This window comes from Schistocerca americana, chromosome 10 (genome assembly GCF_021461395.2).
Source record: "Schistocerca americana isolate TAMUIC-IGC-003095 chromosome 10, iqSchAmer2.1, whole genome shotgun sequence".
Classification (NCBI taxonomy): domain Eukaryota; kingdom Metazoa; phylum Arthropoda; class Insecta; order Orthoptera; family Acrididae; genus Schistocerca; species Schistocerca americana.
The window spans coordinates 104,731,376-104,750,940 of record NC_060128.1 but is presented as its reverse complement, the minus strand read 5'-3'; the positions used below and the strand labels follow the sequence as shown (position 1 = coordinate 104,750,940).

Sequence of the window (19,565 nt, the reverse complement as noted above, 5' to 3'; positions counted from 1 at the left end):
ATCAAGAAAAAAAATCACCACTTTAAAACAAGTTCTTCGGTATTCAGTTATTTTATGTTGTTTATTAAATTGACTTACAATGGGCAAATTTAGCTCAGTTCTTTAATACTTAATTCTACATCGCCTCATAATGAAAAACACTATTTGTTTCAGACCAAAGTATCCAACTAGGTGGATTGCTAAAGAAATCCGAGACGCAAATATTCATAGTTGTTGTATACTTAATAAAAATTTTAAATAAGAAATATATTTATTATGCTGTGCTGTAGCACGTTGAGCGATAAAAATAATTTCATTGACAGTTCTACCTATTTGCTTTTGACTTGTAGCAGTCCTACAAAGTAACACAACAAAAATGATCTGTAATCGAAGTCGCTGCTTTTCGCCTACCAAACAAAATTTTAGTTTTCCACTTCATGTGCCATGTGTCTGATATACGTCAGACAACAGACACGTCTCTCAACTTTTAAGTATACCAAAATGAACAACACTTCAACCACTTTACAACAATACATTTCATTATTACTACACCTTCATCTACATCTACATTTATTCTCCGCAAGCCACCCAACGGTGTGTGGCGGAGGGCACTTTACGTGCCACTGTCATTACCTCCCTTTCCTGTTCCAGTCACGTATGGTTCGCAAAAAAACGACTGCCGGAAAGCCTCCGTGCGTGCTCGAATCTCTCTAATTTTACATTCGTGATCTCCTTGGGAGGTGTAAGTAGAACGCACCCTCTCGAAATCTGGACAGCAAGCTACACCGCGAAGCACAACGCCTCTCTTGCAGACTCTGCCACTTGAGTTTGCTAAACATCTCCGTAACGCTAACACGCTTACCAAATAACCCTGTGACGAAACGCGCCGCTCTTCTTTGGATCTTCTCTATCTCCTCTGTCAACCCGACCTGGTACGGATCCCACACTGATGAGCAATACTCAAGTATAGGTCGAACGAGTGTTTTGTAAGCCACCTCCTTTGTTGATGGACTACATTTTCTAAGGACTCTCCCAATGAATCTCAACCTGGCACCCGCCTTACCAACAATTAATTTTATAAGATCATTCCACTTCAAATCGTTCCGTACGCATACTCCCAGATATTTTATAGAAGTAACTGCTACCAGTGTTTGTTCCGCTATCATATAATCATACAATAAAGGATCCTTCTTTCTATGTATTCGCAATACATTACATTTGTCTATGTTAAGGGTCAGTTGCAACTCCCTGCACCAAGTGCCTATCCGCTGCAGGTCTTCCTGCATTTCGCTGCAATTTTCTAATGCTGCAACTTCTCTGTATACTACAGCATCATCCGCGAAAAGCCGCACGGAACTTCCGACACTATCTACTAGGTCATTTATATATATTGTGAAAAACAATCGTCCCGTAACACTCCACTGCGGCACGCCAGAGGTTACTTTAACATCTGTAGACGTCTCTCCATTGAGAACAACACGCTGTGTTCTGTTTGCAAAAAACTCTTCAACCCAGTCACACAGCTGCTCTGATATTCCGTAGGCTCTTACTTTATCAGGCGTCAGTGCGGAACTGTATCGAACGCCTTCCGGAAGTCGAGGAGAATGGCATCTACTTGGGAGCCTGTATCTAATATTTTCTGGGTCTCATGAAAAAAATAAAGCGAGCTGGGTCTCAAACGATCGCTGTTTCCGGAATCCATGTTGATTCCTACAGAGTAGATTCTGGGTTTCCAGAAATGATACGCGAGCAAAAAACATGTTCCAAAATTCTAGAACAGATCGATGTCAGAGGTATAGGCCTATAGTTTTGCGCATATGCTCGACGTCCCTTCTTGAAAACTGGGACTACCTGTGCTCTTTTCCAATCATTTGTAACCTTCCGTTCCTCTAGAGACTTGCGGTACACGACTGTTAGAAGGGGGGCAAGTTCTTTCGCGTACTCTGTGTATAATCGAATTGGTATCCCGTCATGTCCAGTGGACTTTCCTATTTTCAGTGATTTCAGTTGCTTTTCTATTCCTTGGACACTTATTTTGATGTCAGCCTGATTCTTATGTCCGTTGTGGCCAAGTTCTTTTATGATGTAGTAAATTTTATGGTGTATCTTCGCCGCTCTCTGGAGTTGCGGTGGCTGTTTAGTTTACTAATCTTTCCACCACAGACTGCTTCATCAAGTTATTGCTCCCACCATTGCCACAGACTGTCACTCCAAACGCCAATCACATATGTAACACGTAAAAATATTTTTATACACTCTCAGCCATACTATGAATAATTTCTGCTCTTTGTGTGCACACACTTCTCCAAGTACTAATACTGTCACGAACTGCTTAAGCCCCCTGAATGTTTGCCTCCAAAAAGAAGCCGTGTTTAATAAATTTGGCATTAAAACGGCTGCCACACTGCCTGGTCTTATAACTGTACTATTACAGTGCGTAGGAACAGTATGTTTACAAGTATGTCCAGATTGGAATCGTGTAACATCAAAGCCCAATGTCGACCATTTGTAAAGATCCTTGAATGCTACTGAAAATTCTCATACAATTTAGAAAAACTGCCACTTTTACACATATGAAAGTTAGTAAACTTAATCAACAAATGAAGTAAACAGAGTTGCAGAGAACTATTCGTCATGAATCCTTCAGCCACTGATAATGTTTTTACGAAACATGTTGGTGAAACAAGTATGGGTAGTTTCAAGTGTATGTCAGACGAACATGCAGAACAAAAATTAGAGTAAAATGCATCATAAAAATTTCGCTCGTATTCCTCAAACCTACCTCGAAGTAGATCATCAGAATCTGCATTTCACCCACAGTTTGCACCCACGAGTCATGGATGTATACCCATGAAGAATATTTTTCACAGGCAGATGATAACGAATTTCTTGGTGTTCATGGCTTCATTTCGAAGGAACTATTAGTAGAAGTAGTAGTAGTAAATGTTTTATGAAATGATTACGTTTTGTATCTGCCTGACATAGGTGTAAAACAAAACTGTCGCAGTTATTGTGTACATGACTTCACCTTAAATGAATAGTGTACAAGACACAACTAACAACTAATGTAGCTCAATCAAGGAACATTAGAGTTATGATTCTTTTTTAAATTGCATTTTCTCATGGGAGTTTCATAATGGTACATTATGAATTAACATTTCTTCATGGAATTACTATGAAAGCAACTTTACACAAACTCACTTACAATATTTTTATCACAAAGTTGTACACTGCTCCCATTTTATAACTGTTGATGAATATAATTTCAGTTGGTGCATAACCTGATTGAAGAATGAATGCATACATTTTTTGCATGTATACTTGTCACTGCATCGTGCATATTTAGTTATCACAATAGCAAATACTTTCTGCCTTATAAGTTTCTTAAGTCTCTTATTATTGCATAGAAAAATACACAGTAGAAGTGATGAATACTATTACTTTACATAATGATGGATTACTCTTGCATCGGAATACTTCAAAATTTCCTTAAATGTAGTCTTTACCCTCATGTACCTAAAACGAAAGCCGAGTTCTTTTTAATATCTAGTGGTTGTGGAATACTATTTGTACTACTTGTTGCCATGTTATTAATTTGTATTTTCAATACCCAGTTACATCTAGTGTGATTCATTCCTACCATTCAGTATGTCTAATGACTCAGCAATACAGGATATTTTCAGAGCATTTCTCATTGTTACACTACTGGCTTTAAAGAAAAGCTGTTTTGAAAATGAGAACCATTATGTTTCTTCTCTATTTTTTACAAATGGAACTTGTTATCTATTTGTTTAATATTATGTATACAATATAATTTATGATGTATGTTAATTTAGTCACTTTATAAAAAAAAGACATTAAATTGCAGCATACAACCAGAGGATCACCACACCTGAGTGAACACTGTTTAACCTCTCCTTTGCTTGAAATGACTATGGCTTAGATACACATCTTTCTTACTTGAGACATTACATATTCATTTATCCTCACAGTCACTTCATGATGACTCTCAAGTATGGTTATACTGCTTTCAAGTACTTTTAGGAAGCCACTCTCCAATATTTACCTTTATAGTTACAAATGTTACTTTCTGTTTTCAAAATGTTATGATGCATGTTGATTGAAAACTTTTCCCAAGTTAGCCTGGAAGTTCTGACAGATTTCTTTCTATGACACACCTGCATAAACACTAGATTGATTGTCCACATACTGCAGTGATCCTTACCACCAGATTTAATATGAAATTTGTCATTGCTACCATAGATACATTGATAATATCGGAGAACAAAAATGTCAGATTGTATTTGCATGAAACAATTTAATCATAAAATCAGTGTTTCAGCCAATTTTTCAAGGTAGTAAGTATGTATGTAACATGGTGCATGTTTCTGAAATCTAATGTCTTTGGTATAGACTGCATATGATGTGCAACTTTTACTACTATACTTTGTTTTCTCTATAGACAACTACATAGATAAACACATTTTTATTTGTATTATGTTCATAGTGAAAGGTTATCATTTTCCCCAACACCATGCAATGTGTAAGGTACCAAAACCCTGATATTTCTTATGTTACTATGAAATTATCGAATAGTTACTATTAATATCAAACACATATACTGCAATAAAAGTAATAATTCTGCCATATTTCACAAGGAACCTTAGGGCTGGCCCTCTTTGATTTTCTTCAAGGTTATAGAATTTGAAGGACAGTACATGGACGTAAATTCCCCAAATCAGTATGACCCAATTCTGAACAAACTAGATTAAATCATCTTTATAGTCAATTATTCAAAATGACAGTCACAATCACATTATTTATTTTGCCGCAACTGGTTTCAACCTGTGATGGGGTCATCTCCAGGGCAATTTACACCATTTGATCGCTCACTGGACTTGTCACTTTGCCTGTGCACGGCCATCTTTGAAAATCAGAACATTTCCAAGAGTTGTTAAGTAAATGCCATTTCCATTTTTTTTTCTCAAGTACCCTGACAGCTGAGTGCATAATGTATAAGTCTTATAATCACAGAGTGTCTACACTTGTTCTTGCTACTAGCAACTTTTGTGTGTTCATTTAGTTATATATTTAGTATCAATTTGATATGTTAATTAAGAAATTTTGAACCATATATTCTTTTTGTTTTTAATTACAGGTTACATGATAATAAATTAAAATTTTATACAGATGTGAAATGTCTCATTCTTAAGTCATAGATATGTATATATTTACACATACACATCAATACCACTGTTCAGTTGCTAGAAAAAATAAATTATTTGCTATTTGAAGTTTTGCATAACTGTAAAAAAATTTGCAGTTAGTTTTTAAACATTAACAATTGTGCATCAGTATTAGTTAATTATAATTTCTATTTGATAATAAATATGGAACATAAATACAATTTTAAAAAAGTTGCTACTAGCAATACTGGAAATATGAACCTGGTGATTATATGACTTATAAGCTATGCACTCAGCTACCAGTGACCTTTTTTCTATGTTAGCCAAATCATTTCCTAGCTAAAATCCAGTCAATTAAAACAATGGCAAATATTGATGCAAAACTTAAACACTGCCAATACACCCTTCAAATTACTTAAGTAAGCAAGGAATTAGGTTAAAAAATAAAATGAACAATCAAGAAAAAAAGGAAGACAACGCCAGTGGACATTTGTGTTCACAAGAATATAATATTTATTTTGAAAAAAAACATGAATTTAGACTTGTTCTTGCAAAACATTTTCCCGAGGGTGCTTGTTGATGTTTAGTGTATTATCTGTACTCCTTCTAGATGTAAATTACAGAAGTTAAAAAGTAGAATTGCAACAGTAGTCACAGAAAATTAATTTTCCCTAAAATAAGAATGTTACATGTATCACAAGAAAGTGAATATGTGGTACTTATGTTAATGATATGAATAATTTGTTCAAGATTGTTCTAGGTGAAAGTTATTTGTGTAAAAGTTTGTTAATTTATTAAATTGTAAATATAATAAGCTTAGGTGTGACATGCAAACCATATCATTCTCTTTGCTTTCTCTGTAAAACATTTGTCAAGATAGTGTAAATTTTTTAAATCCTGGATATCTTCAACTTGTCAGATGCGATTTTTCCAGTTTTTTTTCTTCTAGAATTGCGTCATACTGTTTTAGGAGTGTAATGTACAGGTGCTGAACTTCAAATCCTCTATGTACAAAAGAAAACTGAAGAAGGCCACTCCATAAAATGTCCTTGTCAGTACCATCAGTACATCCAGAAGCCATACCATCATGCTGCCCTGTGAGAGAGCATAAGTTTCAGACTGATAACAGTAATACTATATTCTCCCTCTTTTTGTGAGACCAAGTGCCTAGAAATTTCCTCGCACATACTGTCCTAACACAACCAAAAGTGATGCTCTAACAAAAGTAAGATGTGAAACTTAATTAGAATTTTTCCACTCTTATTTGTAAAGCATTGCTACTTTTTTGTGTGTGTTGTTTTTGTTAGTGCTAGTGAGGGTTTTTTGTGGTTTATGTTTGTGTCTGATGTGTGCTTTACCTTTCTGCCCATTTAGAACACTGCCAGTTCCCTGGATGGGAATTCCAGCGACGTGAGTGTAACGTAGGCACGGAAATGGAAGAGCCAATGGCTGCCCAGCAATGGGCCAGATGATGCCACACCTCCAACGTTCTCTCCTTCTTTTCAAAATAACCACAAACAAACAGTCAAACTAACGAAACTGAATGACATCAAAAATGGCGTTATTAACAACACGGAAACACAAGCCTCACTGCAGATAAACTATTTACTGGCTGACACCTCAGCATAAATTATGTAGATGATGATGGACTTCCATGTGTTAATTTCAAAACTTTTTTCCTCAGTAATCATATAACCATCGATGAAAGAATTTTTTGCATGTTGGGGTGTGTTAATAGACATTTTCGGTTTTTTGGAACTGAAAATACTGCTGATACTTTTCTTCCAGTAATTTAGATGTGCTTCATCCAATACATGCAAATATTTTATACCAGTCTGCTTGTGAAGTATTTGTAAAACCAGTTAGACCTAATTATTGGAATTAACCTTAGGAGTTATTGCAATCAGAATCATCAATGTGCCACCGCTAATAAGAATGTCTCTTAGATAAGCAACACATACAATCGTATCTGGCACACCTTACACCTATTGTACCTTTCATGGATCTTACTTTCTTTATAAACTCGACAGTGGGCTAATATGCCTTGGTAATGTAATTTCATGTTCTCTGGTAACATTATGACAAGTTTTGTAGCATTTAAGGAATGCAGGTGATGGTGAGGAGAGGTCGAAAAATGCCTTGCAATAAGTACATCATGTATTAACTGAATAGAATATGACTCGGATACTAAATTCATAACTTACACCATTACTCAGTTTTCTGATTATTGCCAAACAAATTCACAGAAAAGGAGAGAAGAAACTAGCTGATGCCTGTCGTGCTGTAGCTATAATAAAGCTAACAGTAGTTTAGTTCCAAAAGACAACTGTTTATTGAACCCCTTTAAAAACGCAGACAACGATGGTACATAGAACAAATATTTGAAGGAAAATTATTGATTAAAAGTGACTTGTATTTCAGTTCATCCTATAATCGTAAGGATATTTGGTGAAGCAGACACACAACCCACGTCAGTCACAAGTTTACTTGCTATAAAAGGGAAAGAACATTAACTGTTTATTAGTCAACTGAGCAGTTATGTAATGTCACATTTGTTTTAAATCTATGAGATCACTAAACATTTTAACCTGGAAATCACTTGAATTAAAACTCAGTTGTGAGCATTGTATTCCAAATGTATTCTTACCATAGCTCTAAGAATTTAATCACACACATGAATGTATTTAGATAGTATTTAATATGTTTCACTCTCAGTACGTTATAAATGTTTGTGATGGATGGCATCTAATACAAGAAACTTTGAGTGTGACGCGTTGTAACTGTTCTGTACTAATGCTTTGAGGTTTCCAGAATAACAACCAGTTGTCTATCTCTGGCAGAGTGAAACTAATTCTTGGCAATTAATTGTTTAACAAGTGTAACTGTGTTATCTGTTTAATGTAAGTGCTATGTAAAGTATGTGGTGTTTGTGAAAATACTGTTTTTGTTGGGAAACACTTTGATTATTTAACTAGTGAAACCGTGTTGCATTACAAAAAAATTATCAGTGTTATCCAGGTAGTTATCTATTGCTTATCTGTTTCATATTAAGATGTAGGCTTCCTGAAAAAAGGTAAATGTCTCTATCTCGCAAGTTGATGAGTAAAAACATTATGAATGAGTTTTGAATGAACCTCAGTATTCTCTGGGCCGTGCCATCATTGTATTTACAGCAGATTACACACTTGCAGAAGATAAGCTGCAACAGAAAAAAATATTGTTATCAAAAACCAGTTAGGTGATAGAAGTTTTTTATGGAAATGTAGCTACTAGTAACGAAAACTTATGAGTTGTATGTAAGAGTTAGGCTAACATCGGCTGTTCGCACTTCCTCCCAATGTAGATTTCGTATGTTAGTACCCATACCGCTGTAATGGTAATACGTAATATGAAAATTCCCCTTCTTCGATATGGAGAGCCTCTTTTAATATGTCTCTTCACTTGTGTCGTGTGAAGACCGTTTCTTCCATATAATTGTTTACTGCGTTTCACTGCGAGGATGACTGACAAAAGAAACATTCCTGAAGCAATTACCATACTATGCAGAACAGATAGCCAAGAAATTTGTGTGTAACACACACTACTGGCGGGTCTCATTCAGTTACGAAAATGTTGTCAGCAAGATTTCCATACAGATTATTCAGTTAGAATAGTTATCAATCTGCCCTGAAATGTCTAGATATTTCCTAAAAAGCGATTTTCTGTGTGAAAAAGAAGTCTTCTGTGTCGTCATGATGTAGAGGAACATGTTCAATGTCTTTTAATACCCCCATATTTCTCCTTTGCACTGAACCCAATTCATAGATCAGATTTTATCAGCTCTTAATGAGGACACAATGACCTGTAGTCCATTAAGGAATACAATAATTTGCCACTTAAGGTCCCCATGAACTATCACACTTGTTTGTCAAATTTTCTGCTTTCTTCCGTGGATTGTAGATGCACAAATCATCTTACAATCTCACTTTTGGAGCAGTTCTCGTGGTGTGGTACTTACTGAATCACAGAATATTTTAACAGAGGTAGGAATGACTGCTAGCACTGACAAAGCATTTCTGACATTCACTTTAGCACTATACACAAAGAAAAAGAAAGCAAAATGCTGGTGCAAGGAATAGCTGAAAGATAAATATACCACTAAAATCTACTATAGAAAGTATTATGAACAGAATCTAATAACTACATTAATTTTCTCTGAATGGACAGTGAGACTCTTGTTAGAATTACTTCATTCCCTTATTGGAAAAGAAGAGACAGGTCAGTAGAAATCTATTCTAGTTGCTCAACGATTATCTATAAGCTTGAGGTATCTTTAAAAATTCCTTTTCACTCAAAATGCACAGAGAAACATCAACTTGTATAAGTTTGCCATTTCTGAGATCTGCCAAGCAACTTGCTTTTGCTTGACGAATGCAAACTTAAATGATTAAACTTTTTGGTCAAATAAAGCATCAGTCCGAATTTCTACCAAACACATCAAAGGTACTTTTTATTTGACAAACACATCGAACAATGCAGCCTATCGCCAAATAATCTGACAAACACACAGAATTAGAAAATTTGTTTGATCGTTTTTGGGGACCTTTATCAGCAAAGTCGTTTATCTGGAATTAGATGTTAAGTTGAAAAATGTTGTGTACTATCTTCAGATGACGAAGACCGATCACATTTAATTCACGTAATAGCTGTGATATATGCCCCCTCATGCTTGGGTTACTTACAATTAGTAAAAACTTATCCAGCCTATGCTCTCTACTAAAAATGTTTTTTCATTGTTATGATGAATTAAATCGCAATTAGTTGGAAGATTACATTATTTGAACAATCTTGCTGACACAAGTACATCAATTCCGTTGGCCCTCTAGGTTTTACCACAATTTTCTCGGCTTTTGGCAACTTCCTGTTTCCACCCAAGTTATCAAGCTTTAAGCTTTGTCGGCAGAAATGACAAACGCCACATTTTAAACGCTACTGTACATGTCGGATGCTACCACAAAACCCTTGTAACAGAAAGTAGGATGCGAAATGACTATTCAGTTATATCAAGTCAGTTTCTTGAAGACATCTGTATGAGGCAACTGTTAATGTGAACAGATAATCTCGTTACTTGTGAATCCTAAGCCCTGCCTGTCTTTCGGAAGTGGCGAGAGTTAAACACTAGAGCTTGTACACACGATTCGTACCTAGATGGGAGCAGTGTAGCTTATGTACTAGCTGACCTCCTTCCTTGCCTGTTCCCCATCCACACCACTCATGATTCACTCTTTGTGATCAACATTCCTGTGCTATTTAGGTAGAAACGACTTAGCTAATAAAATTGTTTTTTTCACTTTCATAACAAAATAGGTGATATGTCAGGAAATGCTAAGATACAGGGAAAGCGCATGTGGGATACAGGAGGAATTGGTGATACATTCGTAATTTAAGGAAGCGATTGTGCACTTGGCAACAATGCTAGTTTTTATACATAATGGTAATGGATCTTGCAGTCTGGACTAGCCTGTAAGTAAGAAATACGAGATTGACTATAGGGTTATATATGTACTGTTCATATGTTGCTTTTACTTAGTTAATCAGCTTTATGACCTAATCTGTCTTTGAAATACTTAGCATATGAAACTGGAATGTCGCTTAAGTGATATATTTTTAATCGCAGTGTAAGTACTTTCATGTATATACAATGAGTGTTACTGAGCTGAAAATCTGTCATAATAAACACAGAATAATACAAGACGTGTCTTTTAACAAACTGTGGAAAACTTCCTCGGAATAACCACACATCTTAGATGTTATGTCATCTGCTCAAAACTGTCAGTACAAATGTCAGCCATCATCCACGTCATCTGGGTACTTGGCTAACTATTGAGGTAAGAATAATGTTGCAGTAATTAACAGCAGTGCATTTCTATGCTAAGCTGTTGTGAATAATGCTATGAACTATCCATAACAACAACTGTGTGTTAGTATAGCCATTTTACACAGCACATATATAAATATTGGTTTCATAAATTGAAACACCTTTTCTCTTGCTGCAGTCTATATTTGTCTTGCATAGGTGTTTCCCCTTTTACATTCCTTAGGCAAGTAGAATTGCAGTACTTTTTATAGACAAAGAACAATAAATTCACAAACCACAAGAATTCATCTCACAAAATAATATTATAAAATTAAATTCAAATTCAACAAACAGGTTTCAGACAAAAACAGGCAAATAATTGTAGACAATATACTGGATAACAGGGAAAAAAGAAAATTCATATGGAATAATCCAACCGCACCCATCCTCCGAAGGCACCGAAAAATCTGCAAGCTGAACATTCCATTCAGAGCTACAGTAATTTGCAGAAATTCCCTCACTTACTAGCCACGATCCCACAAACCCAACTGTCTTAACATAATATTAACATTTGTATTGTGCGGGGTGTTCTAAAAGTCTCCCGCAGTGCCGTATGATTGTTAGCCACGCGTGCCGTATGATTGTTCGCCTGCCTGGATTACTTCCCTTCAAGTGGACTCTCCCAACATTCCACTGTTTTGTTTATCTCAGCCAGCGTCAGTAGCATCGTTGGTGTGTGTCGATACGTGTCGACGTGAACGTTTAAGTTCAGTTCCTTTGTTCGTTTGTTTAGTTTTTGTCATTGAAGAACGTGTGTTTTTAGTCGAACAGGTGTTCAAAGCTGGCGGTAAATACACAGTTTCAGTTCGTCAAACATTTAATTCAGTTTTCCCGGAGACAACACTTCCACTTCGCGATACTGTGCGAGATTTGATTAACAAATTTCGAAGTACGGTTTCAGTGACAGATGCACCGAGAAGTGGTCGTCCTAGAGTTTTGTCTGAGGATAAACTACTCGATATTTCCGATAAAATGTCCACGAGTCCGAACTAGTCCGCAAGAAAACTCGCCCAGGAAATCGATGTTAGTGTCGGAACGGCCCACACACCTGTAAGGAAAAAATTAAAACTTTTCCCATACAAAGTGACAGTCGTGCAAGAACTGAAAAATACTGATCATGGCCAGAGACTGCATTATTGCCAATAGTTCAAAAATTTCGTTCAACAAAATAGAACGGATATTCTTAATGAAACGTTTTTCACTGATGAGGCGTGGTTTGATTTATCCGGTTTTCATCTCGAAAAATTCTCGTATGTGGAATACTGCAAATCAATTGTGTATTGACCACTTCATTATGTGAAAATAGGAGTTTGGATTGCAATTTCTAAACGTCGGATTGTGGGTCCCATATTTTTCAACGAAACAATAAACGCACAACAATACTGCAGTGATATTCTGTACCCTTTCAAAGGAGAACTTGTGTTAAGTGAAATACTGAACGGTTAGTTTCAACAAGACGGTGCAACCGCGCATACAGCTCGCGTTTCGATGTCACTGCTTGCTGATGTTTTGGTGATCGCATTATTTCACAGGGATTTTGGCCTCCACGATCGCCTGACCTAACACCACCTGACGTTTTCTTCTGGGGTGCAGTGAAAGTAGCTCTCTATAAAAACCGTCCAAAATCCATCGATCAATTGAAAACTGCAGTATCCACTTTCACTGCTTGTGTTACAGAAGAAATGTTATAGCTTGCGTTTGGAAAAATGATTAGACGAATTGAATCGTGTATTCAACAACGGGGGGGGGGGGGGGGGGGGGAGGGGGGGGGGTATTTGTAAGTAAGAATGAATATTCAATAAATTAATAACTTGGATTTCACTGAGTTTCATTTCGGTATATTCACTGCGGCATACGCCAGACGCGGCTAACAATCATACGGCACTGCGGGAAGTTTTTGAGCACCCCGTATTAAAAAAACCCTGAACATATGCATGTGCATATCATACATACAGTAACACACGACAGACAGAGAGAGAGAAGCAGAGGGAGAACTCATGTTCTATTGGCAGCATTTATGTAAAAATTGTCAAAAAAGACGTGAACTGAACAAACAATTACAACAGTTCTAATGAAAATGCCTGCAGTTCATTCCAGATCAATAGTAGTGTTCCACAGCAGCTAGTTTATCAAATTTGATATCTACAAAACAAACAGCATGACGTGAAAATAGGTCGCTGTTTAATCAGTGAAGCTAGTGTGTGAACTCTAATCTGTGATTGGATCCAAGGATTCACAGCCAGAGAAAAAAGTGATTCAGTGTGATTATCACCAAGTGTGTAGTACTATAATTGTGCCAAGGCACTGTGCGTGTTAAGACAGACTGTTACGACAATTATAAATGTTCTACATTTGGTTGGATCATATGTGGCGAAAATGTATGTTTCATCCATTGATGTACACTGTTTTTATCCTGTGAAGATGATCACAATAATCGAGACAGGTAGAGAATAAACAAACAGTTGTACAGCTGATAAATGCAAGTAGGTTTTCTTCAGAAAAAACTATTAGTAATAACTTACTAATGCAACAATTTTATGTAAGCTGTTTTCTAATATATAAGTAGCACAAATAAAAAGAAAATATTAGTATTCTAGATTAAATGCACTGAAGATGCTTTAATGTAAAAGCCGAAGCACATCAGTAACAAAATAAATATAGATTGCAGCAAGAACAAAAGCATTTAAACTTATAAAACGAATAGCACACACACTTTCAGGCAATTAGGTCTTTAGAAAATGGATAATGATTTTACAAAAGCGAAAACAGCATTGTAAGTTGCCATGGAACATTTTGTAACAAAACTTCACAGTTTTGAAAACTGATTTCACATACTCCTCATGTCAGCCACTGTTAGTGGTTACTGCAACTTTACACTGAGCTGGTCCATCACAGCTGCTCATTTCTTGGATTCTTTGGTCACCCTACTGAATACAAGGGCAAGACTAGAAAGTAACCGAATTGGAGCTCAGTATTTATCTCATCCACAGCAGCAAGAGGATATACACTGATGTGCCAAAATATTATGACCATCTACTCTGTACTGTCTTGACTCTACCTTTGCAATTCAGTAGAACAGCGATACTGCATCACATGGCTTCGACAAGTCCTTGGCAGGTGTCCGGAGGTATGTAGCACCACACGTCTATGTACAGGGCACACAAATCCCATAAATTCCAACTCATGGGCTCATCTGGGATGAGGTTCATAGTCCATCTCCCTGATTATGCGCGTTCAAGCTGTTGCAGTCTGCATTTTCCTTCCTCACTTCACCTTATCCCTTCGTACTGTTTACATCCCTCTGGTTTGTGAGAACAGAGCTGGTGCCCAATAACATCCCAAATGTGTTCCATCAGGTAGCTCATCCGTATTTGATGACAAAGATAGGAACAAAAAAATGGTTCAGATGGCTCTGAGCACTATGGGACTTAACATCTATGGTCATCAGTCCGCTAGAACATAGAACTACTTAAACCTAACTAACCTAAGGACATCACACAACACCCAGTCATCACGAGGCAGAGAAAATCCCTGACCCCGAGATAGGAACATCACTATCTTGCTCCTCGAGTGCTGTAGTACCTGACCTGAAAATGCGAAAAGTGTCATCCAGGTGGGTGCCACGAATGCTGACGGACGACCACACGGCTGCCCATGTGGCATGTTGCCAAGCAATGTTGACGCGCAACAACAGCACGAATGGGACTTTCTTTTCGTCGGTTGTGACAATGGATGAGACGTGGATGCCATTTTTCAATCCAGAAACAAAGCGCCAGTCAGCTCAATGGAGGCACACAGATTCACTGCCACCAAAAAAATTTCGGGTAACCGCCAGTGCTGAAAAAATGATGGTGTCCATGTTCTGGGACAGCGAGGGCGTAATCCTTACCCATTGCGTTCCAAAGGGCACTACGGTAACAGGTGCATCCTACGAAAATGTTTTGAAGAACAAATTCCTTCCTGCACTGCAGCAAAAACGTCCAGGAAAGGCTGCGCGTGTGCTGTTTCACCAAGACAACGTACCCGCACATCGAGCTAATGTTACGCAACAGTTTCTTCTTGATAACAACTTTGAAGTGATTCCTCATGCTCCCTACTTACCTGACCTGGCTCCTAGTGACTTTTGGCTTTTTCCAACAATGAAAGACACTCTCCGTGGCCGCACATTCACCAGCCGTGCTGCTATTGCCTCAGCGATTTTCCAGTGGTCAAAACAGACTCCTAAAGAAGCCTTCGCCACTCCCATGGAATCATGGCGTCAGCGTTGAGAAAAATGTGTACATCTGCAGGGCGATTACGTCGAGAAGTAACGCCAGTTTCATCGATTTCGGGTGAGTAGTTAATTAGAAAAAAAACTTGAATGCACCTCGTATGTTGCATCCAGACTCAACCATCAACCTGGTGTTACAAGAAACGCGGAACTTACGACCAGTCAACACGTTTTAAAGGATCTGTGGCCCAGAGTCGAAAGGCCGGCCGCGGTGGCCGAGCGGTTCTGCGCGCTTCAGCCTGGAACCACGCGGCTGCTGCGGTCACAGATTCGAATCCTGCTTCGGGCATGGATGTGTGTGATTTCCTTAGGTTAGTTAGGTTTAAGTAGTTCTACGTCTAGGGGACTGATGACCCCAGATGTTAAGTCCTATAGTGCTTAGAAGCATTTGAACCATTTTTTGAATCCAGTGTCGATAATCCCATGACCTCTACAGTTAATGACGTCACGGGTCAACTCGGGCACACGTATGCGTCATCTACTACGCAGTCCAATATTAGACGTTGTCCGCTGGACAGTGTGTTCCGATCCACTTGTGCCTTCACCCGCATTGCATTCTGTCGTTACATTTACCGCACATCATCACCTATCCTGCTTTTCTGTGACGAGGTGTGAACACCCAACACCATGTTGCTTTTTTCTACGAGGGTGAGTGAAATGAAAACCTTAAATTTGTAATAACAAATCGAAATTTCGCGTCATTATCCTGTAAGTTGGTAAGCGTGCTCCAAACAGCGTGCAGAATGGCCTGTAGGTGGCAGCATAGTGCAGATGCACACATACCGTCGCAGTATCAGTATAAAGATGGCCGCCCCACTTGCGACTTGCAGCAGGGAAGAACAGCGTTCTGTTATTCGGTTTTTGCGTAGTGAAGGTGTGAAACCTACTGAAACTCATCGACGAGTGAAGGTTCAGTACGGTGATGCATGTGTGTCACAGTAACAAGTCTACTAATGGAGTAGGAAGTTCGCAAATGGTGTGACTTCAGTGGAAGATGCTCCTCGTCCAGGTCAGGCACAACGAGTTGTGACTCCACAGAACATTGCAGCAGTTGAAGCCACAGTGAAGGAAAACCGCTGAGAGACACTGATTGACATTGCAGCATGTTTACACATTTGTCATGGGACAGCACACCACAAAGTGTCTGCAAGATGGTTGCCACGGCAGCTGACTCCTGAAATGAGAGAACGACTTGTTGATGCTTGTGAAGAACTTCTTCGGCGCTTTGAACGAGAAGGTGACGGCTTCCTTGCAAGAATCGTTACTGGGGACGAAACCTGGGTTCACCTCCACCAACCGGAAACGAAGAGAGCGAGCAAGGAATGGCGCCATTCCTCATCACCAAAACCAAAGAAGTTTCGAACAGAACCATCAGCAGGGAAGGTTATGCTGACTGAAAGAGGCGTCATTTTGGAACATTACATGCCTAGAGGGACCACTGTCACCAGTGCATCATACACAGACCTCCTAAAAAATCATCTGCGGCCTGCAATCAAATCAGAGCGACGTGGATTGCTGGCCGGCCGAAGTGGCCGTGCGGTTAAAGGCGCTGCAGTCTGGAATCGCAAGACCGCTACGGTCGCAGGTTCGAATCCTGCCTCGGGCATGGATGTTTGTGATGTTCTTAGGTTAGTTAGGTTTAAGTAGTTCTAAGTTCTAGGGGACTAATGACCTCAGCAGTTGAGTCCCATAGTGCTCAGAGCCATTTTTTTTGGATTGCTGTCAGCAGGTGATCTTTTGCAACATGACAATGCAAGGCGCCACACTGCCTGTACAACAGTTGCAACAATCACAGACTTGCATTTTGAGTGTCTTCATCCACCATACTCACCAGACTTTGCCCCAAGTGATTTCCATATGTTTGGACCACTCAAAGACGCAATTGGGGGAAAGAAGTTCCGTTCTGATGAAGAGGTACGCCATGCGGTGCGCGAGTGGTTGCGCGGATTACCAAAAGAATTTTTTGCTAAAGGAATTTATGCACTTTGCAAGCGCTGGATGACTTGCATTGAGCGTGGGGGAGATTACGTTGAAAAGTGATACAGCTTTGTACCTCTTCTACACAATAAATAATATTTAAAGAAGTATTTAAGGTTTTGATTTGACTCACCCTCGTAGATTCGCGCTTGTTCAGTCACTATAAGCGCGAGGGTCGTTCGATTAGTAACGCCGCACATTAAAAAATGCCATTAATGAACATAGTCAAACGTCCTTGTTGGTGCTTCATATTTGATGTTCGTTGCGCGCACCGGTGAGGTTACGAACCGTTCTGGCAGATGGCAGAGCCGTAGCACAGCGTCAAAATGGCGTCTACTCACGTTACAAACAGCGTGCTGTTGTTGAATTCTTGTGTGCAGGAAAAGAAACTGTGGTCGACATCCGTAACCGTTTGTGTGCAGTGTGTAGCGCTGCTGCAGTTGCTAGGAGTACTGCTGGGCGATGGGTAAAAAAAAGTCACAGCCTCAGGAAATGCAGAAACAGAGCTCCACGATTAGCCACGTTCGGGACATCCTGTCACAGCCACTGCTCCAGACGTGCTGACTCGTGCAGATGCCATTATTCGTGCCGACCTGGGCATCACAACTCGACAATTGGCTCTACAGTTATCGGTCAGCATTGGAGGTGCGTCTGCAATGATCGAGACTCTCCGATATTGAAAGAGGTGCTCACGATGGGTTCCACGAATGCTCACAGCGAACCACAAGATTCAAAGAAAGGCCATTTTATCTGAATTGCTGGACTGTTTTGAGGCCGCCGGAGAGGCCTTTCTGTCACGGATCGTTACGGGGGACGAAAGCTGGGTGTACCACTTTGTGTCTGAAACAAAAAGGCAGTCCACGGAGCGGCATCATCCTTGTTCACTACAAAAGAGGAAATTCGAGACAACCCCCTCTGCCAGAAAAGTCATGGTGACAGTCTTCTGGGATTGTGATGGCGTCATTCTCGTGGTCGTGATGCCAAGAGAGTCAACGATCAATTCAGAGGCGTACGTGAAGACTCTCAATAAACTCACGAACCATTTTCGACGTGTTCGATCGGACATAGAATCCAGCAGAAATCTTGCTCCAACACGATAATGCACGCCCACACACAAGTCTGAGAACCCGAGAACACACCGCCAAATTGGGTTGGACATCATTGTCTTATCGACCCTACAGTCCAGACGTGGCACTCTCGTACTTTCATCTCTTTGTGCCAGTTAAAGATTTTCTACGGGGAACGCATCTTGAAGATGACGAGAGAAAACATGGCTACATCAACGGGACAACAGCTTTTACTACGAGGGAATGTAAGCTCTTCCACAACGTCGCCGCACGGCCATAGAACGTGATGGAGACTACGTAGAAAGATAGGACATGGACAAAACATGTTGATGTATATTGTCACCAAATTCTGACTCTTAACAATAAATGTGTTATGAGAAAAAAAGTGGGGCATTAATTATTGAATGATCCTCATCGATGTTCATGACAGTATCACTCAAACCTCCTACCAGCTTCACTGTTCGTGAGATGCTTGTTTCAGTCACAGCATCATAACAGTCTGCCCTTTGTCAGTCTCGCTTATGTCAATGTATTTTTCTATTTACAGACCTCATTATCACTAGAATGACCACACATTTGCCTCTGCTCTGTTTCTATACTTATTGCCTTACATGGCCACAATGCCAGCAAGAGACATTCACAAGGAGAGCACCCATCGAACGGATTTTCTTTATTTTTAGGGTATCGAAGCTCAATAGGTCAAAACAGAACCCAAACAGGGTCACTTCATCGCCCGTCCACCTGCTTGTCTGTCTCTCTGGCGGTTGAAAACCCTTTTGCACAGGAACAGGTAGACGTGTCAGGTTGGAATTTATGTCACTCATTAAACCCTATACGGTACTCCTCCTTGACGTAGAATTACGAAATTTGGAAACAACAAACATTTCGCACTACCCGTAATGGGAGAACATTAGAAAATTGACCATTTGTAATTACACGGAACTGGTATAGGCATGCGTGTACAAATACAGAGATATGTAAAGAGGCAGAATACGGCGCTGCGGTCGGCAACGCCTATATAAGACAACAAGTGTCTTGCGCAGTTCTTAGATCGGCTACTGCTGCTGCAATGGCAGGTTATCAAGATGTGAGTTTGAACGTGGCGTTATAGTCGGCGCACGAGCGATGGGACACAGCATCTCCGAGGCAGCGATGAAGTGGGGATTTTCCCGTACGACCGTTTCACGAGT

At 39.3% G+C, this 19,565-nt stretch overlaps 1 protein-coding gene across 2 annotated transcripts in view; it reads left to right on the top strand.

Annotated features, from left to right (window-relative positions):
- LOC124552731 (proteoglycan 4-like) overlaps window positions 1–19,565 on the top strand; it is a 225,140-nt gene that overhangs the window by 100,591 nt on the left and 104,984 nt on the right. Inside the window, exon 7 of one of the 2 annotated variants that reach the window (XM_047127073.1) lies at window positions 6,540–10,896. The exons of the other annotated variant lie outside the window; for it this stretch is intronic. Coding sequence (XP_046983029.1) covers window positions 6,540–6,590 — 51 coding nt within the window. The 3' untranslated portion in view covers window positions 6,591–10,896. Of the gene's footprint in view, window positions 1–6,539; window positions 10,897–19,565 lie in introns of those variants that run through there. 2 annotated transcript variants of the gene reach the window in all.